At 40.4% G+C, this 22,668-nt stretch overlaps 1 protein-coding gene across 1 annotated transcript in view; it reads right to left on the minus strand.

The window, feature by feature from the left end:
- gad2 (glutamate decarboxylase 2) overlaps window positions 1-22,668 on the minus strand; it is a 131,218-nt gene that overhangs the window by 68,949 nt on the left and 39,601 nt on the right. The window contains exon 4 of the mRNA XM_020525646.2: window positions 5,198-5,431. Coding sequence (XP_020381235.1) covers window positions 5,198-5,431 — 234 coding nt within the window. The remainder of the gene's footprint in view (window positions 1-5,197; window positions 5,432-22,668) is intronic.

Raw genomic sequence — 22,668 nt, forward strand, 5'->3', positions numbered from 1 at the left:
AAACTTTATTCCCTGAATAAAGTTTGGAGCTTGACAAAGATAAAATGGAATACTTAGAGATGTCTCTTTCTTTGTATTTGTTAAAGTTGCTTTAATATTAATTAAATTTGGTCAATTGTTTTGGTCTTTATATGTAGGGTGTAAATGTGATTACATTTTCCATCTTTTTAGATTAACAGTTGATTAGGTATGAGGACTAAACAAATTCCCCTGTGTAAAGCTATCATCAAATAAGATAATTAAGCTATGCAACCTCAGGCATGCATTCTTAAATCTGAGCTCACCTGTGAAAAAGAAATGCTGCCATTTATTTTCCCAAGACCTACTGGCATTTATTCCAACTTTCTAATATCCCTGTTCCAACATGAAACACACAACAATGCTCTAGACCCAGTGGCACCAGTAAATTGGCATTCTGTATATTCAGATGTAAAATCCCAACTGGTTCAAGTCTCAAACCCACACAGGTCAGTGATAAGCAGACACAAGGATATGGGTCAGGGGTGATGTTGTGGGGTCAGGGGTTAATGGAGTTGGTCAGTGTGTGTTGGGGCTGGGGCACTGATAGGTCAATGGGAGTGCCTCCAGTACCCACAGATTGACAGTCCTGCTGGCAGGGCCAGGACCTTCCGCTTTGAAGTTAGAGACAGTGAGGGAGAAGGCAAGGTGACTTCATTTCTTTGAAACTGCCATAGCTACCACACCAAATGCATTGCAGTGGTTCAAGAAGCAGTTCATCATTATCCTGTCAAGGGCAACCAAGGATGGGTAATAAATGCTAGCCGAGCCAGTGGTGCCCACATCCCTTGAATGTCTGAAAGAAAAGCTACAAGGACATGATCTTGGAGGACCACACTGCCTGCATGCCATCTGTACATCTTAGTGAGGGTGAGAACAGGGCCTTACTAGACCACTGAATTATATCAATTTGCCAGTGCCTGAATACCTGCCTCTCACTAGCAAGCTGCCAATCCAACCCCATCCCGATTTCTTTGTAAATGATTCAGATTTTCATAAAGGAGTCTAGGCAGTGCCAATTTGCACACCGGTCCGCTGCTAATCCTTACCTCGATTAAAAATTTAGGCCATGTCTTGGAAAACCATCACCATGATACTTAAAAAGATTGAACTGTGGCAATGATAAGAGCAGGTTAGAATAAGTTAAAAGGGATCTCAACTTCATAGAAGGTAAGGATGTTAAGCCATCTAACATTTGAAATTGACAATGTTCTTACATGTAAAGAGGGCAATTGTTTTGTACAATTATTGTAAACAAAATGTTGCTTACAACTCACTAGCTTTTAGAAACTATAGAGATGCCTGGACTTATCTTTCCTTTTAATCTGACTACATGAACAACTAGAGCAAAATGACTTGGAAATCAAGTTTAAACCAGACAATGTGTGACAGAGCAGCAATATACTTGGGTTTGGCTTTATTTTAATTGTATTTGTAAAGTAACAGTTTGTTCCCAGATTCCAATTTTATTTACTGAGAAGCTCAAATGAAACAATTGATGTATTTTAAAAGAACATTAACATCAGAGGAGTTTAGTATTTTAAAAGAACATTAACATCAGAGGAGTTTAAACATGGGTTGGTGTCATTGGTTATGTCAGATTAACTGATGCAACTCTTATCTCTGGTTCTTTAATGCTGCATTCAAATCCTGGACTCAATTTACTAACTAACGCAAAACCAGTGTTCTCGTGTTACAGTTTATTTCGTCTTTGATTAGCAAATGATCTTTACTCATTGATGAATACAGAAAAAGACAGTTCTAAAACAAAGGAATAAATGGGGAAAATGTAAAAGTGTTCATCATGTAGGACCATTATAGGTCATCGTGGGTTAGGTGGATTGGCCATACTAAATTGCCCATAGTATCTAGGGATGTGTAGGCTAGATGGGTTAGCCAGGGGAAATGCAGTATTACGGGAATAGGGTGGGATGCTGTTCAGAGGGTTGCTGTGGACTTGGTGAGCCAAATGGCCTGCTTTCACACTGTAGGGCTTCTGTGATTCAGCCCCTCAAGTCTATTCCATCATGCAATCACATCTTTGCTGATTTTTCAATAAAAATATTTTTTCACAACATGTGGACTAGGCCAGGATTTATCACATATCCTGAATTGCCCTTGAGAGGATGGTAGTGAGTCGTTTCCTTGAACTGCTGAAATCTGCAGGAGAGACATTTCAAAGATTCCATATCCTGTTCTGCCCTTACCCAATAAAAACTTATCAGTCACATTTTTGAAAATGTCTATTGACGCCACATCCACAGCCATTTCGAGGATTGAGTTTCAGATTTTCACTCCCCTTTGAATACAAAAGTGCTTCCTGATTTCACTCCTAAACAAAAAGCTATTTTCTAAACAACGCATTAAGAGATGCTCTTACACACCTCTGGAGCAGGTGGGACTTGAACCCAGATCACCTGGTTCAGAGATGGGGATACTCCCACTGTGCCAAAAGAGCCCCGAAGTGATTTCATCTGGAATAACCTATCACTATATCTTAAGATTCTTGAGTTGTGCTCTAGATTCTCCAAGCAGACGACTTTTTTTTCTGTTTCTGAGCTAAAGCAAATACTTCTGCATGCCATTGTACCATTGAATGTTGAAACAAAGGATTTACATCTGTGGACTCTGACATTATACATTGCTGGTCAAAGCAGGTCCACTCAGAGAATGTTATGAAGATATACCATGCACAAAAGGAGGCAAGGAAAATACTAATCAGGTCACCGTGTATTACCCATAATTAAGGGGCTGAAGGGCATGACTGCCAAAAGCCTCGATCTGATTGACAATTTTCTTTCATCTTATAAATGAGAGGAAGATATATTTTTTATTTCTCTCCAAGGTGCTTCTCCATTGCTCTTTCCTACCATGATGCCTTAATTCTGCCCCGAGACATGAGCACAGAGTTTGGAAAATTTTCATCTCTGCAAATGGGAGCAAGTGCCCTGGATGGACCAATTTTGGTTCTGGGGGTTGGATGTACTGGAGGTTGTTCCTTCCAAAAGGTGCAGAGGCAGTCAGAGGATCTGTCTGGTGTGGGGACAGGTTGTCTGAAAAGTGGCCTCGTGGCTCTGGCATTTTGTCCCAACTATGAAAAAAATTATCAAGAAAACAAAAACAACTCTCTAACCCTTATTCTGCCACATTGCCTCACCCCAAACTATTTCCTCTGCCCCATCCATGCTAACTTATAAGCTGTTATGCCCAAGACACCCTGGCATTCTGTGTAAAAACCAAAAGAACTGCAGATGCTGTAAATCAGGAGCAAAAACAAAGTTGCTGGAAAAACTCAGCAGATCTGGTAGCATCTGTGGAGGAGAAAACAGAGTTAACGTTTTGGGTCTGGCGACCCTTCCTCAGAACTGGCATTCTGTGTACTCTCCAAGCCAACCTATACCCTTTAAACTTTCATGGACCCTCATCCCTTTATGTCAACCTATGCCTATCTACCCACACCCCATAGCCTTTCATTCTCCAGTGCTAATTTAGAGTAAACTCCTGCAAGCCACATACTTAAACCTCCAACCTTTGCCTTTAAAGTCTTCATGTGATCTCATCTATAAACTATGGGGAAATATTAGCACCCATGCTGAAACAAAAGTAAAACAATGTTTAAAGTTTCTATGTGAAACAAAAACATAATTGGTTAAAAAATACATTTAGGTTTCTTCAACAAAGTATTCTCTTATAGAACTGAGAATTTACAAGCATAACCTCACATCAAAGGCTTCATAACCACTTAGAGCAGTCAATCAAATTGTGAGCTGACAAGGACCTTACTCTGACAAAAATAGGTTGTAAAGTCATCATGCTACGCTAAACATGTAATGGTAGTCCTCAGGCTTATGTCAACAGTGAAATAGTGATCACTTATTTAAAAGAAAACAGCAGACTACTTGATTTTAAATTTAAAAGTCAGGAAATTTAAATGCTTTGACATCTTTGCAATTCCCTTCACAATTCTAAAGCATTTACTACTTTGCACACACTCATGTCTACTTTCAACAATCCCAAATGGCACTTGACCCCTACAAAAGGGCACATTACCTCACCCAAAAGGTGTACAAGGATGTCTCCAGCTTAGATCTTCTCTGGAAAATGTAAAGTCCACAAGTTGTGTTTTAAATACTAATGAAAATAGGAGCTGTTTGAAGGCAGCTATACATTTACTTATGCACTTACATCTGTGAAGGTATGTAATTTACACCCCTGCCTCATTCCTCCCAGTGTTAATCACTTGCCATATTTAGGAGCAGGAATGGAATCAGGTCTCCAGTGCTATTTTGTCTACTCAGAGATCGTTCCTGCTTTTGTGAAAATCCAGCCCATTGCATGACCTGAAATTGTCTGGTTCATGAATAGTCAGAAGGAGCTGCACATATCAGAAACAAACACAGAAAATGCTGGAGAGACTCAGCAGGTTTGGCAGCACTGAGGAGAGAGAAACAGATTTAATGTTTTGAGGCCAGTATGACTCCGCTTCAGATCTCTGAATTAGAACTAATCCTTTGTATTTGGGTCAAGAATACATTTCAGAAAACCTCAGAAGCAGTAAACCAATTAACTGGAAAGCAGTAGGTTGGGAGACTGTTTATCCTCCTTTGAAACCTTATGCTGTTTCTGTTCTTTCCCTTCTGCAAGAGATTTAGCACTTAAAAGTTTGATGACTGCCAAAACTTGGTCAACTCGGTAAAAGAATCTGAATGTCACTCTAGACAAGCATCCAACCACATGACCCTACAAATTAAACTCTGGTACTTTGTAGATCATGCTACCAGGATTGTAGAGAGAGAATGATCTTGATGAATAGCCTTTCACTGGAGTAGCTAATGTGATTTTCAGTGTACCATGAATTCAGGTCATAAGATCAAGCAGTGAATGATACACCAATCCAAAAAACTTGTACAACAAGTTATACCATTTCTCAGCTGGATTGCTGCAGTCCAATAGTCCTTATCTGCTGTTACCACATATATCATTTCAAAAGTAGTTACGCATTTTGATAGTTTAAAGGGAGGTCATGTGGTAAACCATTGTGAAATATTTGTGATAATTATTACACATGTCTTATCTGTCAGTCAGACTGTACAGATACACCTTAGACAAAAAAATTTACTAAATGAAATCAACATCACACTGGCTTCACGACATGCAACGAGCAGTTTTGTTTTCATACCTGTCTTCACAGCATATTTAAGTGTTGTTCTGCAAGTCGCCAGAATGTCTTCCAAAGTATTCGGCTGTTCATCCAGCATCCAGTTAAATCCCTCAAGCAGTTCATCAGGGTAGTGGAAATCTATTACTTTTGTAGATCTATCAAATGTTTTCAAAATGTATTCAAGGAGAATGTCCAAAACTTGTTCCAAGAAAGTGAAAGTTACTCCTTCCCCATCGCATGCTGGCAGGAGGTCTGTAAAGATAGAAAAGGGTAAAGAAAAATACAATTTAATTGTGCTTCCAGTTTATCCTCTTCTTTTTCCCCCTGCAGGCTGCTTCTTAACACAGCCCTTCCAGGAAATACACAACAGTTTTCACTCACATCCACAACTGGTTTTGCCGACAATCCATTATCTGACAGCAGGAGATTATATCTGACTGGGTAGAAACTAATTATAGCAGTTAGTTTCCTGCTCTGGGGAGATCTGGCTGAGATCTGACAAGACACTCTAACCAATGTTAAATGATGTACAGCTCAGAAACCTAATCTCATAACTATCCCATTAGGTGTCAAATATCCATTTACTTGAACAGTCATTTTAATCAATCATTTATTCAATGGATAAGGCATCTGTTTCTAAAATAGTTATGTATGAAATCAAATCAAAACAGAAATCTAAATAACCAGAAGATTCCCTTCGAACCTAGAAACAACTGTTGCTGCTTTTGGCAGATAAGTTCATAACTAGTTAGCATGAGAACACAGCATTTGCAAATATAGCAGGAAAAGGAATTCCATTTAGGTACGTTAAACATTTGTCTTGTTAATGCTGCCAAATCATTACCTGAACAAAATACAGTGAAAGAAATGTGATTACACCTGGAGAGAACTTTTTAAATTTGGGTATATTGTTTGAAAAAAAACTTCATGAAGTATGACCAGGATGTCAAAGCCTGACCGCTGCAAATACTTGACAGCTGGCTAAGAAGTGTAGAAAATGCGTTAAAACATGGGGTGCTGCACATCAGAATTAAACCATAAAAGAGATGATAGCATGTAGGAAACTAAAAGCTATGAAAATGTGGAGCCAGCAATCCTTACAATTACACTAGTAACATGTTTGCCAACAACCATGCAGATAGGTAGGAGCCCCATAATCTGCTTTAAAATATTGGGTACCTGTGACACTAGGAACAAAAAGGGTGTTAATGTAAAGGAATGACATGAAGAGGGGATTCTGGGTGCCCTGCAGAAACTTCTATATGCTCAACGTGTAAAAGAGCTGCTTTACAACCTGCAGAGAAAATGTTTCCACCTTGATCCCTGAAGTCTGGGTTTGGACTTCTACTTGTGTCCTATTCATTCTTTTCTGAAGGTATATCTGGTCTCCCCAGGAATATTTCCATTGTCTTGTATCTGGTCCCAGTGAAAGTCCAGGGCAAATAAACTGTCATCTGATGTTTCTGTTCTCCTACTGCTTCCTTTGCTCCACTTGGCTACGTTTGGGTTGAGTCAAGGCTCTATCCTATTAGATTATCTCAGAAACTTCTACAATAAGTCCAGGATTCAGAATATCCAGGATTTGGCCTGACTGCTAACCATTTTGAAAATGCAGGTTGTGTATGCTATATTTTTGAGACTAGAATCTTCAGAATACAAACTTGACTTGATTTATTATTGTCACGTGTACCGTGATACAGTGAAAATTGTTGTTTTGTGAGCTAACCAGGCAAATCATACCTTACTTAAGTATATCCGGGTAATGGAACAGAATGCGGAATATAGTGTTACAGCTGCAGAGAAAGTGCAGAAAAAGATCAACTGTAATATATGAGAGGTCTGTTCATAAGTCTGCTAACAGTGGGGAAGAAACTCTTCTTAAAATGAGAGTAATCAAATTAGAACTTAATGATCCTTGCATGAATATCGGATTCTCCTTTAACTCAGAGATCTTAAGCCAACATTACATTCACTTCTTTATACCTCTGAATTTTTTCTTTATTGTGGAAGCTTAATTTCTTTCAGCAAATTCCAAGCTTTAGTATTTTGAAGATTTAACTCAACGTGAATACCCAGTCTGAATCTCACATCAAGCTTACTGAATCAAATATTGCAACCAATGATATTTACCGGGTCCTTATGTATTTTTGGTTACCAGTTCCTGCTTCAATGGGTAGAATTTTCCAAGCCTGCTTGGAGCTTTTACTTGGGCTGGTGGATGAATGTATTTGGGTGGGAGGAAAAGATTCGGGTTCCTAAGAATGGGTTAAAATTTTGGTCCTCTCAGAACCTTGCAGGTGGTTCGGCTTTCCTGGACCTGATGGTCTATAATCTTGTTTCTATTCATTAACATATAATGGATACTCATCAACACCCCACACCACAGGAATAATATACAAGTCTGTAATCTTGCGAGGCATAAAAATGTGAAGCATGTATGTTCGCAATTCTGACTATAAATACAAGTCATGTACCTGGTGGGACATACTTCTTCAAGCTCTGGTGAGTACAAACTTCTTTAATAACTTGGCTACTTCATAACCAAACCTTTTCTTTGCACAAATGCTTACAATGTAAAGGGCAACCTGACTGGACCAACCAGCTCATGAGAAGTCTCAGTCATATGCAGACTTGCTTATAGTTCGTAAATGCTTACGATAGCGAGGTGAAGACTTTAAAAATCCTGCCCAAGTGGGTGGCATGATGGCTCAGTGATTAGCACTGCTGCCTCACAGTGCTAGGAACCCAGGTTCAGTTCTACCCTTGGGTGACTGTCTGTGTGGAGTTTGCACATTCTCCCTGTGTCTGCATGGGTTTCCATCGGGTGTTCTGGTTTCCTCTCACAGTCCAAAGGTGTATGGATTGGGTGGATTGACCACACTAAATTGCCCGTAGAGTCCAGGGATGTGTAGGCTTGGTGGGTTAGCCATGGGAAATGCAGGGTTACACGGATAGGGTGAGGCTAGGTCCGGGTGGCATGCTCTTTGGAGGGTTGGTGTGAGGACTAATGGACCAAATGGCCTGCTTCCACATTGTAAGGATACTACGAGACAGCCAAAGTGGCTGACAAGCCTGAATGACACAGGAAATCAGGGCTTAACTCAAACTGGATCTCACTTCCAAAGTTTTAGGAAATGGGTGGATTAGGCTGAAAGGAACAGCAGTGAATTAAACTTGAAGGAAAATGTTGTCAGGCACAGAAGGATCCTGGGGAATGGAGGGAGGAAACTATGAAGCTGAGGGAAGAATCATATTTATAGGGTCAAGGGTACAAGGAGACAAGGAAGAGTAGAAGCTATACATCAAGGTTGGGGAACACGAATGGGTAATTAATTGTGCTGGGGAGGAACAAAGAGTAGGTTTACTGAATAAAGAACTTGTAAAAGCTGGGCATAGGGACCTGGATGGTGTAGGGATCAGGGAAAAGCAGGAATCTAACAGCAAATAGTGTGTAGAGGGGAAAGGTAGAGGGTGAATGATTTGAATTAAAAAGTAGCAACCACTATTTCTCTTCTAAGGTATTTCCCAAAAGAAGGCATCGTACACAATACACAAAACAGTAAGAGCCCAATGTCTGTTTGCATGTGTCCCTGCACAGTACAACCACATTCAACTGAGTGAATCAAAACAGTAGGAGACAGAGGGTGATAGTGGAGCGTTGTTTTTCAGTCTAGGGGTTTGTGATCATTGGTGTTCCGCAGGGATAGCACACTGGGTACACTGTCGCTTTTCATAAAGTCATTGAGTCGCATAAATGATTTGGATCAGAATTTAGGAAACGTGATTAGTAAGTTTGTGGATGTTACCAAAATTGGTGCTGATTTGGAGAGTGAAGAAGCTTTCTAAGATTACAAAAGGATTTTGATCAATTAGGACAATGGGGTGAGCAGTGGCAGATGGATTTTAATTTGGATAAATGCAAGGTTAATGGGTAGGGCCCTGTTGAACATTGAGACCTAGGAGTTCGGGTGCATAATTCTTTGAAATTTGCGTCACAGATAGACTGGGCGGTTAAGAAGGCATTTGGCATGCTCGCCTTCATTGCTCAGACCATTCAGCATAGGAGTTGGAACGTCATATTACGGTTGTATATGATGTTGGTAAGACCACTTTTGGAATATTGTGTCCAGTTTTGGTCACCCTGCAACAGAAAGGATATCATTAAATTGGAGAGGGCTCAGGAAAGATTTACAAGGTTGTTGCTGGGACTGGAATATTGGAGTTTTAAGGAGGGCTGAGACTTTTTTCACTGGACCGTAGGAGGTTGAGGATGACATTACAGAGGTTTATAGAATCATGAGAGGCACAGATAAGGTAAATAGCAAAGTTCTTTCCTCTAGGGTAGGAGAGTTCGCAACTAGCGGGAATTTTTTAAGGTGAGACAAGGAAAAATTAAAAGGGCCTGAGTGGCAACTTCTTCACACAGAGGGTGGTTCATGTGTGGAACAAGCTGCCAGAGAAAGTGATAGATGTTGGTACAGTTACAACCTTTAAAAAGACATTTGGATAGGTACGTGATTATGAAAAGTTTAGAGGTACATGGGCCAAACACAGGCAAACGGGACTAATTTAGTTTGGGAAACTTCATCAGCATGGATGAGTTGGATTGAAAGCTCTGTTTCTGTGCTGTATGACTCTATAAACCTTTATTTCTGCAATGTCTTTGGTGCCACCTTAGTAGCCACAGCTGAACTTGGGGAAGGGGAAGACTGCTGAAGGCGTTGTAGATTTACTTCAGATGACTTCAGCAGGTCTCATCTAGTGGTCTGGACTTCAGAGGGCTCTGGGCTGCAATAGACCCCTGCAAGGAAGCAAGAGCACCCTCCTCAGCCTGACTTGATGGAGGCAGTTGGGTCCCTGTCAGTTGGAATGTGGTCTGGCAGAGAACCTCTATAATGATGACCCTATGGTGCCTGTCTGTCGCTTCTCCTCATTTTCAGTAAGAATAGCACCATCCTCATCCCTTGAGGGGTTCGGGCACCAGGACGAAGATAAAGTCCCTCAGCCCCTTTTTGTCTAACTGATAAATTCATTCATCCATGGTTCAATGATGGAGTCAAGGTCCTTGTAAATATATGCACACTGATTTATATATCTAATATATAATTCCCACAGATACTAATTGTTCCACTAGACCTACCTCTCCACAATGCTCACAGACTATTGCACAGAGGCAGAATGTGATCATGGGTTACAACACCTCAGAATTTGATTACACCCTTTTGCTATTCATTCCAGTTTGCTCGTGATCTATGGCACCTTTGCCAGAAGCTTCAGAAGTTGGCTATTCATTTACATCAGCTCCTTACTGCTCAGTCTAGAGGCTCAACATCTGGAAAGAGCTTGATGGAGGCCTGTTCTCCAATGATCCTCTGAGGGTTAGAGCCCTCAGCCGTTTCTTCCTCTTGTAGCTGCAAACCTGTGTCAGTGCTTTGCTCACAAGAACGTGACTCCTTATTCTGTTCTTGATAGATTAACCACTGAGGTGTTTGTTTCTGCACAGATGCAGGGTGAGGAGGAAGCCTTTTGCAGTACATTCTCTGGGGCTCACAACTGTTCCTCCTTAGAAGTATGGTTTGAGGGTCTGGGAGAGATGGCCTGGAGGTAGGGTCCATTGATTTTATTTGCCCTGGTTTGGGAGTGGGATCCAGAGGCTGTACTGATTTGTTAGTGTCATGAGCTTTCAACCTTACCCAAGGTTTCATCAAGACAAAGGAGACATTTTAGCAACGTTTTTCATCTTACAGTCATCAGGACATTTCACAAGAATACAAATTCAAAGAGAAAACCAACATTAATACTGTATAAGGGGAAAGTTCTGATTGGATGGAAAATGGATGCTGATTGATCGAGGTATTGCCATGGTACCAACATGATTATGTGACTTGGCAGTAATCACGAAGGTGAGAATTAATGATCATAACAGTGTGTGTTGACATCTCACCATAGGAGCTGAGGAATATAAGTTTAGTTAATTGCATAAACCTGGAATAAAAGCTGTTACCAATAATGGTGGCAACCAGGTTGTTGTAAAACCCTTGATTCAATAACGTCCAGTAGGCTAACCTGTAAGTGACTCTAGACCTGCTGTCATCTGGTTTACTACCTACTGCAGTTTCAAATTGCCTGCCAAGCTACCCCGTGGCACAGCATCACCTATTCGAGGGCAATGAGGGGTGGACTATAAATGATGGCCTTGTCAGAGACAGCCACATTCAACAAGCAATTAAAGAAATGTGATTTTCTATGACTAACTTAATGTTCTATATAGTTTGCATGATGCTTTGGAGAAGCAAAATCATTTCATTAATATTTTCTAATTTCTGCTCAAAGATGTTATGTCATCCCTCTGGAGCAGGTGGGACTTGAACGGGATCTATTACTAGCTTTTCAATTTGACGTTTTGAAGTCAGTAAATTCTAAGGGAATATGGAGACTTTTGAAACAAATGTAGGATTTTTGGCTCAAATAGTCTGCTTTTTATTCTGCATTGATTTCAGTTTAACCTCCCAGCTTCTCATTGCATCTATATTTTAGAAACGTAGCCAGTTCATTCCTGCACCCAAATGTAACATGTATTTCAGAACTTTTCCCTGCTATCATTCCATTGTCTCCATTTTAACTTCAGGGTAGAGGTTTTGCAGATGAAGCTGATGCAGGTAGATTTTAATCCCGTGCCTTCTGCTGTAAAGGACCTATCAGCCTCCCAGTCAAACCAGACAGATCTAACAGGCAGGAATGGAATGTTTGGTGGTGGGAGGCCATCATTGAGGACCTGAAGGGAGGGTCCCCAGTCCTCAGGTAATATTTGGGAGGAAATTCAGGAGGAATTCGTGTAATGGGGAATGGAATGTTCCCTTGTGTTTACCTGTGGGTATGAAAGGAATGAGAGCGAAGTTGCATTTGTATATACAGAAAGAAAACCTTGAATACCAATGAAATGAGCTAATTGCTGAACATGCCATATTGCATATTCTGTAAATAGGAACACCTTCTGTTTCCTAATAAGTTCTTATAATTAGCATGACCTGAGAATTTCAGTTATTTCACTCTAGACAAAAATTTACTGTGAGTGATTATCATTGTCTATTGTCATGCATTCAGATGAACTTCTTTCAACTTTTAATTTAACAGAGATGTTAACCCTCTACTTGCCAAATTTTGGCGTCTGGTTTTTGATTGAAATACCAGTTGGCATCCTATCTAAGTCCTTCATCCTTTTCATCCCAACCCTTACCAACATCCATTGCTTTCCCATGTTAAGACCATAAGATGCAGGAGCAGAAGTAGGTCATTTGACCTATCAAGTCTGCTCTGCCATTGACATCATAGCTCATTTCATAATCCTCAATGCTAATTTCCTACCTTTCCTCCATAATCCTTGATTCCCTTCCTGATTAAAAATTTGGCTACATCAACCTTAATACCAACATATATGAATCTATAGATGATTTAACAATACTGACACTCATTTGCCTTCTCCCTATCTTCCTCGTCCTTCAATCCCAATACCGGCATCCTGACTGTCGCCAGGGCATGCTGCTACTTGAAACAACTTTATTTATGGTAACTTGAATAACTGAGTCTCGACAGCTGTCTGTGGTAAAGAATTCCATAGAGCCACTACCATCTCCTTTTGGGAGGGTCAATCTAAACATATCCATTCAGGATCATATCCCAGGGTGGAAGACTGCAATACTTGCCTGTCTTAGTTGTTACCTGCTGGTGAAGGATTGCCATTTCTAGATACCAGCTGAACTCTCAACGCTCGGAGAACTTATTAATTTATGCTGCTAATTCAATTGGTCCAAGAATTTTCTGTTTAAGCAATGTTTAATTGATCTTTACAGAAACTATTCAATGGCATTACCATCACTGAATCTCCCCACTATCAACATTCTATGAGTTACAATTGACCAGAAACCAAAATAGACTGGCCAAATAAATACTTTGGCTACAACAGTTGTTCAGAAGCTAAGTATCCTGTTATGAGTAACTCATCTCCTGAATCCCCAAAATGTGTCCATCATCTGCAAGGTGTAATTCAGGAGTGTGATGAAATACTCCCCCCTTGCTTGGATGAGTACCGCTCCAATAACACTCAAGGAGCTTGATACCATCCAGGACAAAATAGTCCACTTGATTGGCACCACATCCACAAACATTCATTTCCACCAGCACCAATGCTTGGTAGCAGTAATATAGGCACATCTATAAGGTGTACTGCTGAAGTTCACTGAGGGACCTGAGACAGTAATTTCCAAACCCATGACCACTTCATTTAGAAGGACAATGCCAATATAGTATATGTGAACACCACAACCTATAAGTTCCCCTCCAAGCCACCCACCACCTAGACTTCAAAATATGTGTTGCACTGTCAGTGTTGTTGGATCAAAGTCTTGGAATTCACTCCTTAGTGGCATTGGAGAATCTACAGAACATGGATTGCAGCAGTTCAAGAACTCACCACCTCCTTCTTGGGGTCACCTTGGGATGGCCAATAGATGTTGGCCCAACCAGCAATGCCCACATCTCACATATCAATACAACAAAACTCTGTGCACAATAGAAACATGTTACATTTAATAACAGGTACTAAATATTAGCAGTAAATAACAGAGTTGTGCGATGATTTATCTCTGAAGTTGTTGAGATTTTTAATGTCTGTACATTGCTGCCTATCCCTTCATAATCATAATATTTGATGTACATCTTTATGTTATGCAAGTGGCTGTATCTTTGAGAAGGAGGCTTTGCAACGTTCCTTCTTCCTTATACAGCAAATCATTTGTCAAACCTAGGTCTGTATGCATTTTTCCTTAGAGTCACTAGGTAAAAAATTCAGTCATGTAGCGTGCTTCCAGCAGCATAATGCAAGGTCACTTTGCTCCTCCAGGTTTTTGCATTGCCCTGGACCACTATCCTGAAAACCCAGGTGATATTCTTCATTGAAATGTAGCTGCTTCTCGTTCATGGACTTGAGCACATTGAATTACCACCATCCTGGACTATTACAACTAACTACATCAAATTGTTTGGCCCCAATTTTGGGAGTGAGAACCACAATTCATTGTGCCCATGCTTATTCATATTAAGGTGGTTAAGATTTGTCTACGAACCTCAGCTTTAAGACCATAAGAAATAGGAACAGGAATAGACCATTCAACCCCTCAAGCCTCCTCTGTTGGCTGATCCAACATTCAGCTGAATGATTTCTGTACAATTTCCTGCCCTCCAAAAAGTAAGAAGGAATACCTGCGTCCTGAGTGCTAGGGAGTGCTCCTGCATGAATGTTGGGGTGTGAAGTATTGAGCAGCATTCATCAGTCTGGGTCCCTTTTCATGGCCCACTGCACAGTTTTCAAGAACTTTTTGGGAGCAAACTTTTATTTCACCTTGACTTTAAGAAGTGAGCTTTCACTAGCAAAAGCAGGGTATCTGTATTTTGCCATTGGCAGCAATGCTGCCAACTCCTCCTGCTTTGTACACAGCTTATAGACATACAATGTTATGAGGAGATTGGCAAATAGATGCAAAAGCTTGAAAATAAGTCATTCAACTAAGTTGGGTAGACAAGTTTTGTTTTCTTTCACCCTCAATCTATACAGGTGTGGGCATTTCCATGAATCATGGTACTATTTCTCAAATATCAGCATCAATTAATTTGATCTAAAACTCCAGACTTCAGGAACAAAAACAAAGTTGCTGGAAAAGCTCAGCAGGTCTGGCAGCATCTGTGAAGGACAAAACAGAGTTAATGTTTCGGGTCTGGTGACCCTTCCTGTTCTGTTAACTCTGTTTTTCACAGATGCTGCCAGACCTGCTGAGCTTTTCCAGCAACTTTGTTTTTGTTCCTGATTTACAGCATCCGCAGTTCTTTGAGTTTTTATCCAGACTTCAGGAAGTCCAGTGAATTTTACAGAAGTATTTACATTGTTTTAGAGACAAAATCACTCAATATTCATGTGAATCTCTGACGTAGCAGGGCTGAGCCCAGGGCTTGTCTCCTCCTGTCTGCTTTCTTTTTCTTTTTTTTCTTTTCTTCATTTTGCTTTTGCTCTTTATATTTTTATTCTTTTTTTTCTTTTCTTTAAAGTCTGGAGAGTGGTGGGTGAAGGAGGAAGCCTTCAATGGCTGTGGCAGTGGCGTCAATGCCAGGAATGAGCCAGACCAAGCTCCATAGTGATTGGAACGAGGTCAGCCAGATGGACCTCATAGAATATGAGTTCCCTGATTGGAGCTGTTAATCTGGTCCAATCAGGGAGCCCTGGCTGACAGATATAAACAGAAATGTCAGAGGTTCTGCTCAATCTAAGAGCTGGCTCTGAGCTAGCTGGGTCAGTGTTATGTACAATGCGGGTGTAGATAAAGGGTCACTTGGTAACATGATCCTAAACATGTACATGGATCACATGAAAGCTACAACCTCACAAACCTGAGAGGCATGAGCATAACATACTCGGCCCCTCAGAACATCCTGCAAGGCTGTCAGAGCCCATGCGTTCTCCCCCTCCAGCTAGTGTTGAAGAAATCTCTGAGGATGAGGTGGACGTGGCAGATGCTGCAGTCTTGATGCTATTACTGCCTGAAGAAGAAGATGAATTTCAGCCAAGATGCTCTGGGCACAAGCAGCAGGTTGTGGTCCGGTACTCACTGTCAGTGTCTGAGGCAGTGTCGGAGGAACTGGACCTGGAGCGAAAATGCCTCAGGAGAAACTACAGGAAAAAGAATGGGCTTTCCTCACAGGACTTAGAGGTAGAGAGATATAGTGATTGGAATGAGATCAGACAGGATCATAGAATATGTGTTCACTGATTGGGGGTTTTTAATCTGGTCCAATCAGGGAGTCCTGGCTGACAGATATAAACAGGAGTGTCAGGGGTTCTGTTCACTCCAGGAGTCCCCGCTGTGCCAGCTGGGTCAGTGTGATGTATTATGCACATGTAAATAAAGGATGACTTGGTGACGGGATACCAAGCCTTTGTGGAGTTATTTCAGGCTCCATCCCAGCCTAGGGTCTCCCCACGCAGTGAGGAGCGGGTTCCGGCTTGACTCCCCCAGCCCACACTCACAGACTAAGGAGAGGAAGAGTCAGTGAAAGGGACGGCAGAAAACCCTGATGACTGATGACCAACAGCAGCATCTAGAGGAGTGTTGGATGAGGAACAGGAGGTACAGAACCTGCACATCCCCAGACCCATGGTCCCAGCTTGGATGCAGCAGAGGCAGATGCCCATAACCGAGACCCCAGAGCCTGTTACAGAGACCAAGAAGCATGTTTCACAGACTCCAACCGATGTCAAGCAGCGACTGGAAGAGTAGCAGGGGAGGAATGAGAAGAAGAGAGAAATGTGAATTTTATTGCAGTAGAATCCTGCATTGTACTTAATGTTTCAAGATGGCACCGGAAGGCGACACTTTGCATATAACGCACAAAAGAACATTTTTCACTGTATTTTTATATACATATGACAATAAATCTAAATCTAAAATCTAAAATCTGAATATACCACTGTTATCCTTTGATGTCTTAGAACATAGAACATAGAATAGTACAGCACAGCACAGGCCCTTCGGCCCACAATGTTGTGCCGACCTACTAAGATCAAACTACCCTGTATACCCTACATTTTACTATCCTCCATGTGCCTATCCAAGAGTCACTTAAAAGTTTCTAAAGTATCTGACTCCACTTCTACTGCCGGCAGCGCATTCTGCACGCCTACCGTAGATGTAGAGAAATCAATGGAAAAATTGAATCATACTTCTCTGAGCGACTCCACTTTGCAACCTTATAGATATGTACAGAACTGGTCATCAGTCAACAAATTTGAAACAAAAATAGAACTAGCTGGAGAAACTCAGCAGGTCTAGCAGCATCTGTGGAGAGAAGACACAGTTAATGTTTTGGGTCTAGTGGGCCTTCTTCAGAACTTTTTTGACCACTCAATATTTATTCAGTTATAACAAATGAAGATTAATCATGCCCAGGAACATAATTGTTTAAAGTCTTGGGTAGTGGGTAAGTATCTGTGCCAACATTGAGTTACTACTCTATGGATTTTGTAGTAAAAGACATTAATTTCTGGATTGCATTGTGTCAAAGTATCCTTCACAGAGTATTTTCTTTACTATTAGACCATAAAATACAGGAGCCGAATTAGACCATTCAGCCCATCGAGTCTGCTCCACCATTCGATCAAGGCTGATATGCCTCTCATCCCCATTCTCCCGCCTTCTCCCCATAACCTTGATCCCTTACTAAGCTATCTATCTCTGACTTAAATACAGGCAATGACTGGGCCTCCCCTGCCCTCTATGGCAATGAGTTCCACAGATTTACCATCCTCTGGCTGAAGAAATTCCTCCTCTTTTCAGTTCTAAATAGTTGTCCTTCAAATCTGAATCTCTGCCTTGGATACTAATCTCTTTTACTCAAGGAAACATCTTCTTCATGTCTACTCTATCCAGGCTTCTCAGTATTCTGTAAGTTTCAATGAGATCCCCCACATCCTTCTATACTCCATCAAGCACAGACCCAGAGTCCCCAGCTGTCTCTCATATGGCATGCCCATCACTCCCAGGATCATTCTTGCAAACCTCCTCTGGATCTGCTCTGGATCTGAGATACGGGGCCCAAACTGCCCACAATATTCCAAATTCAGTCTAAACAGAGTCTAATAGAGCCTTGGCAGCATATCTCTGCTCTTGTATTCTAGCCCTCTTGAGATGAATGCCAACATTGCATTTGCTTTCCTAACCTCCAACTGAATTTGCACATTAACCTTAAGAGAATCCTGAACTAGGACTCCTAATTCCCTTTGTCCTTCAGATTTCTGAAGCCTTTCCTTACTTAAAAAAAAAGTCTGTCTTTGTTTTGCCTACCAAAATGCATAACCTCCTCAAACATAGCATCCTTCTGTGCAAACATAGGAGATCCAACTTTTATCCTTTCACCTCCTACCTTCTGACCACCTCACATTCCAAACAATCCTATCAGCTGAAACAATGCTTCCTTCCAGGGATCATAAAGTGCTCATGTTCATAATGTAGTTTCGTCTTTGCTGGGGGTACCAGATGTAATTTAGGTAACTGTGTTGTGGAACACATCTGTTCAATCTGCAAACATGGCCTTTAGCTTCATGTCACTTGTCAGTTTAATTCTCCAAATTGCTGCAATTCTGTCCATGGCATACAGCAGTTTTCCAATGAGGCTCAAAGCAAGTTCAAGGAACAGCACTGTATCTTTCATCTTGGCACTTTCTTAGACTTGGCACTTTCCTGACTTAAAATTGAGTGCAACAACTTTGGATGATAGCATTTCCCTTTAAAGATACATATACCTTGAACTTTGGATGATAATCCTCTGTCGCAATTTTGTACTTCTTTTTGCAGTTTTCTTTACAACCCAATATTACATTCAGTTGACTGAATGTAGCCTTCAAACATCATCTGCACACAAACTTTGTCTCTTTACTGTACTCATAACACTATCTTTAGGTTTTCTGGTTTGTGAATCTCTCCTGCTCTTGCCTCTAACACACACAATCTCTTTTATTCTTCTTGCCCTTTCACCTTCTACTCAATTAAAAACGCTTACATTTCTATTTTTCTTCAATTCTGATGATAGGTCATTGACGTGCAATGTTAATTCATTTCTCTTCACAGATGCTATCTTATCTGTTATCTTTCTGGTATTTGCTAGTTATCTACTATCTTTCTGTTCTCAATCTCAGAGTTCCACATCCTCATTCTCAGAGATCCAACATTTTGAATCAACATGATTTTGCAGAATACCAGAAATTAGAACTGATTTAAAGATCAGGACCTCAGCACCTCACTTCTGATCTACCATTCAACAAAATCATGGCTGAACTATCCTAGGTCTCAACTCCTCTTGCTTGTCAGCTCCTTATAGTCTTCAAATTTCCAAAACTTCAAAAACCCATGCACCTGTAATACTTTAAGTGAGCTAGCCTCCACAACTCTTTTGGGTAGAGAGTTTCAGATATTCACTACCCTCTGGCAGAAGAAATTCAATTAAAATGGCAACACAAAGGAGTGTCCCCTTATTCTGAGATTATGCTCCCTAGTTCGAGATTCCCCCATCGGTAGAAACATATTCTCAATATCTTCCTTGTCAAGCCCCCTTAGGTTGTTGTATGTTTCAATAAGATTACTCCTCATTATTTTAAATGGTAATGAATAAAGGCCTAAACTGTTTAGCTGTTCTTGAAAAGTCAATGCCTTCATTCCAGGAATCAGTGTAGTAAATCTTGAACTGTCTCCAGTGCTCAAACTTCCTTTGTTAAATACAGGGACCGAAACTATATTCAGTACTCCAGTGCGGCCTCATAAACACCCTGTAAAGTTCTCACAAAATTCTACTACATTTAAACATTAAACCCTTGCTAATGAAGGTCAAAATTCCATTTGTCTTCTAACTAACATGCTGTACCTTTCCTGCTAACATTTTATGTTTCATGTACAAGAATACTCAGATCTCTCCGTATGACCCTTTTTTGGAGTGTCTGTCCATTTAAATAATAATTCGCTTTTTGATTCTTCTACCAAAGTGCAAAACTCAGACTGCCAAGTTTTTGTCCACTCATTCAACATATCTATATCCTATGCTATTAGCATAATATGCTCTCTGATCTATTTTTGTATCATCAGCAAATTGGATATATATTACATGTTACCCACTCCTCCAAGTCATCAATATAGATTATAAACAATTTAAATCCCAGGAGTGATCCTTCTGGGCCTCCACTAGTTATGTATTTTCAACTTGAAAAAGACCCATTGCACCCCAGTCCCATTCTCTCTTCTGTCTATTATACAATCCTCAATTTGTGCTAATACCCCAATATCTAAATAAGGATGCAATTCCTTCGATGATAAGAAAAAAAAGTAAATGATAGGAAGGCAGGCAGTAAAGACTTCTTGGGTAGAATTAAGAAATTGATTTATGAATCTAATCGGAGTTGCTTATAGCTCCCTGCTAGAAGCTGTGAGGTGGCAGGTTATATAAATGCAGTGGGGACAACCATCTAGTAAAGATAGAGTGGTTTTAATAGGGGATTTTAGCTTTCACATGGCTGAGAGAGGCAGGCTGGCATATGTCAGAAAGGCAATTAATTTCCTGGGTGTCTGGAACAGATTTCTGCAACAATTTGCCCTAAAGACAACAAAGAGACATGCTGTGTTAGATTAGGAATGAATAATGAGCCAGATTTGGTTAATAACCTATCAGTGCTTGAATGTTTAACTTTAATGATCATAATGTGATTGAATTCATTGTAATGTTTGAAATGAATGTGTGCAAAGTAGATACCAAGTCTAAGTTTAGGTAAAGCTAACTTCAATGGCATTACATTGAGGCTGTTGACAGTAAGCTGGGATAATATATTCATGTGTAAAAGATCAGGGAAACTATTAAAAAGGAGAATTAAATGTGATGCAGAATCATTTACACCTCTAAGAGGCAAGGGCTTAAATTGCCAAAATGCCAACTATGGGCAACTGAAGAGGTAAGCGATAATATAGAAACAAAAAAAAGGCAGAAACATTTTTTTTAAAAGCACATCTCGATTATTAGTAAAGGTATAAGGAATAGCAAAGTGTGATAAAACACATAAAAGTTATTAGAAAATGTGAGTATCAAGAGCAACTTGAAAGGGTTAATAAAATGAATGTAAAATGCTTTCAATTACATAAAGAAACAACAGTTAACCGTGATATCAATAGGAATAAGCAAACTATGGACATTGCTGAATAATTACTCAGCATTTGTATTTAGAGTGGGGGAAAGGTTCAGTATACTAGACATCCCAAGGAAAATAATTTTGAACTAGATTCAGGAACTCATCAAAGTAATATAGGAAGGGGAATAAAACACACGAGAGTCACAGATTCTCAGGACCAGATTGTTTCCATTCCAAGGATTCAAGGAAACAGCTGAGAACATTACAGATTATTTTACTCTCTATTCAGGAACCATTCTTTTAGATTGGAAAATTGTGCATGTTGCATGTTACTTTACTATTTAAGGAAGATGAGAAGGTGAAGCCTAGGAATTATAAGAAAACAGAAAATACTGGAGAAACTCAGCGAGTCTAGGAGCAACTTTGGAGAAAGAAAACAAGTTAACATTTTGAGTCTTTTTTGGGACTGGTACAGGGTGAGTTTTTAAGTCAAGTCATTCTGAACTCAAAACATTAATTGTTCCTCTGTCCATAGACACAGCCAGACCTATTGAGTATCTCTAGCACTTTCAAATCTCCAGCATCCACAGTATTTTGCTTTTATACCAGGCAATTATAGTTCAGTTAGCCTGAGCTCTGCTGTTAGAATATAACTGGCGTCTATAAAAAGATTAGAATGACTGAATATCTTGAACATTTTTAGCTGATCACAGAAAGTCAGAATGGATTTGTAAAAGGTATGTCATTCTTGATTAACCTGATCGAAGCTTTTGGAGAGCTGATTAAATTGACAAGGGAATGTCTAATAGACAAACGTCTATTTGTATGAACTAGAAGACATTTGATTCTTAACCAGTGATTGTTCACTAAGTTTAAGCCCATGAAATTGAAGAGAAATTACTAGCCTGTTTTGGAAATTGGTTGAGTGGCAGATGCAGGGAGCAGGGATAATAGCCACGTACTCAAATTGGCGCAATATGATTAGTTGGTGTTTTGCAAAGGCTCTAAAGTGGCCTTCAACTAATTATAGTAATCATTAATTACTTAGAAGATGGGATGAAATGCCACATCCAAATTTGTAATGATATAAAGATAGGTGGCATTTTATGCAGTATAGGTACAAGTGTGACATGATTTAAGTATATTAGCCTGGGTATTCTGAGGAGTGGTACAAAGAACAAAGAACAAAGAACATTACAATACAGGAACAGGCCCTTCGGCCCTCCAAGCCTGCACTGACATGCTGCCCGGCACAATTAAAACCCCCTACCCTTCCGGGGATCATATCCCTCTATTCCCATCCTATACATATATTTGTCAAGTGGTAATCATAGTCAGATTGCCACTCCACTCCAATTTCTTTCCAATCATGCTGAGCTCTGCAATTCCAGCTGAGAATTCTGATTGTGGCTCTTTCAGAAATGTGGAGTGTATGTGAAATCACCACAGGTCCCCCATAGTGCAGGGTAGTTGGCAAGTGGAAGGGATCAAATCAGACGCCTTTTTGCAGTAGCTAGTGTGCTGCATTCTTTGTCTAGCTGAAAGCCAGACACTTTGACAGTGGAGGGGAGGCATTGACCTGACAGAATGTGGTGGAATTGTGTCAGCTCAGGTTGAGAACGAGTCTTGTCATGAGCCAGGGTCATAGGGTTGGAGGGACATGTGGTTGGTTGTGTGTGGTAGATAGGAGCATCAGCTTATTAGCTATCCAGGAGTTAAACTAGGTTTTTAATCATCAAACTTTGTGTCATCTGCAAACTATGATAGTTGGAGGAGCAGG

The sequence above is a fragment of the Rhincodon typus genome, chromosome 2 (assembly GCF_021869965.1).
Source record: "Rhincodon typus isolate 14 chromosome 2, sRhiTyp1.1, whole genome shotgun sequence".
Classification (NCBI taxonomy): domain Eukaryota; kingdom Metazoa; phylum Chordata; class Chondrichthyes; order Orectolobiformes; family Rhincodontidae; genus Rhincodon; species Rhincodon typus.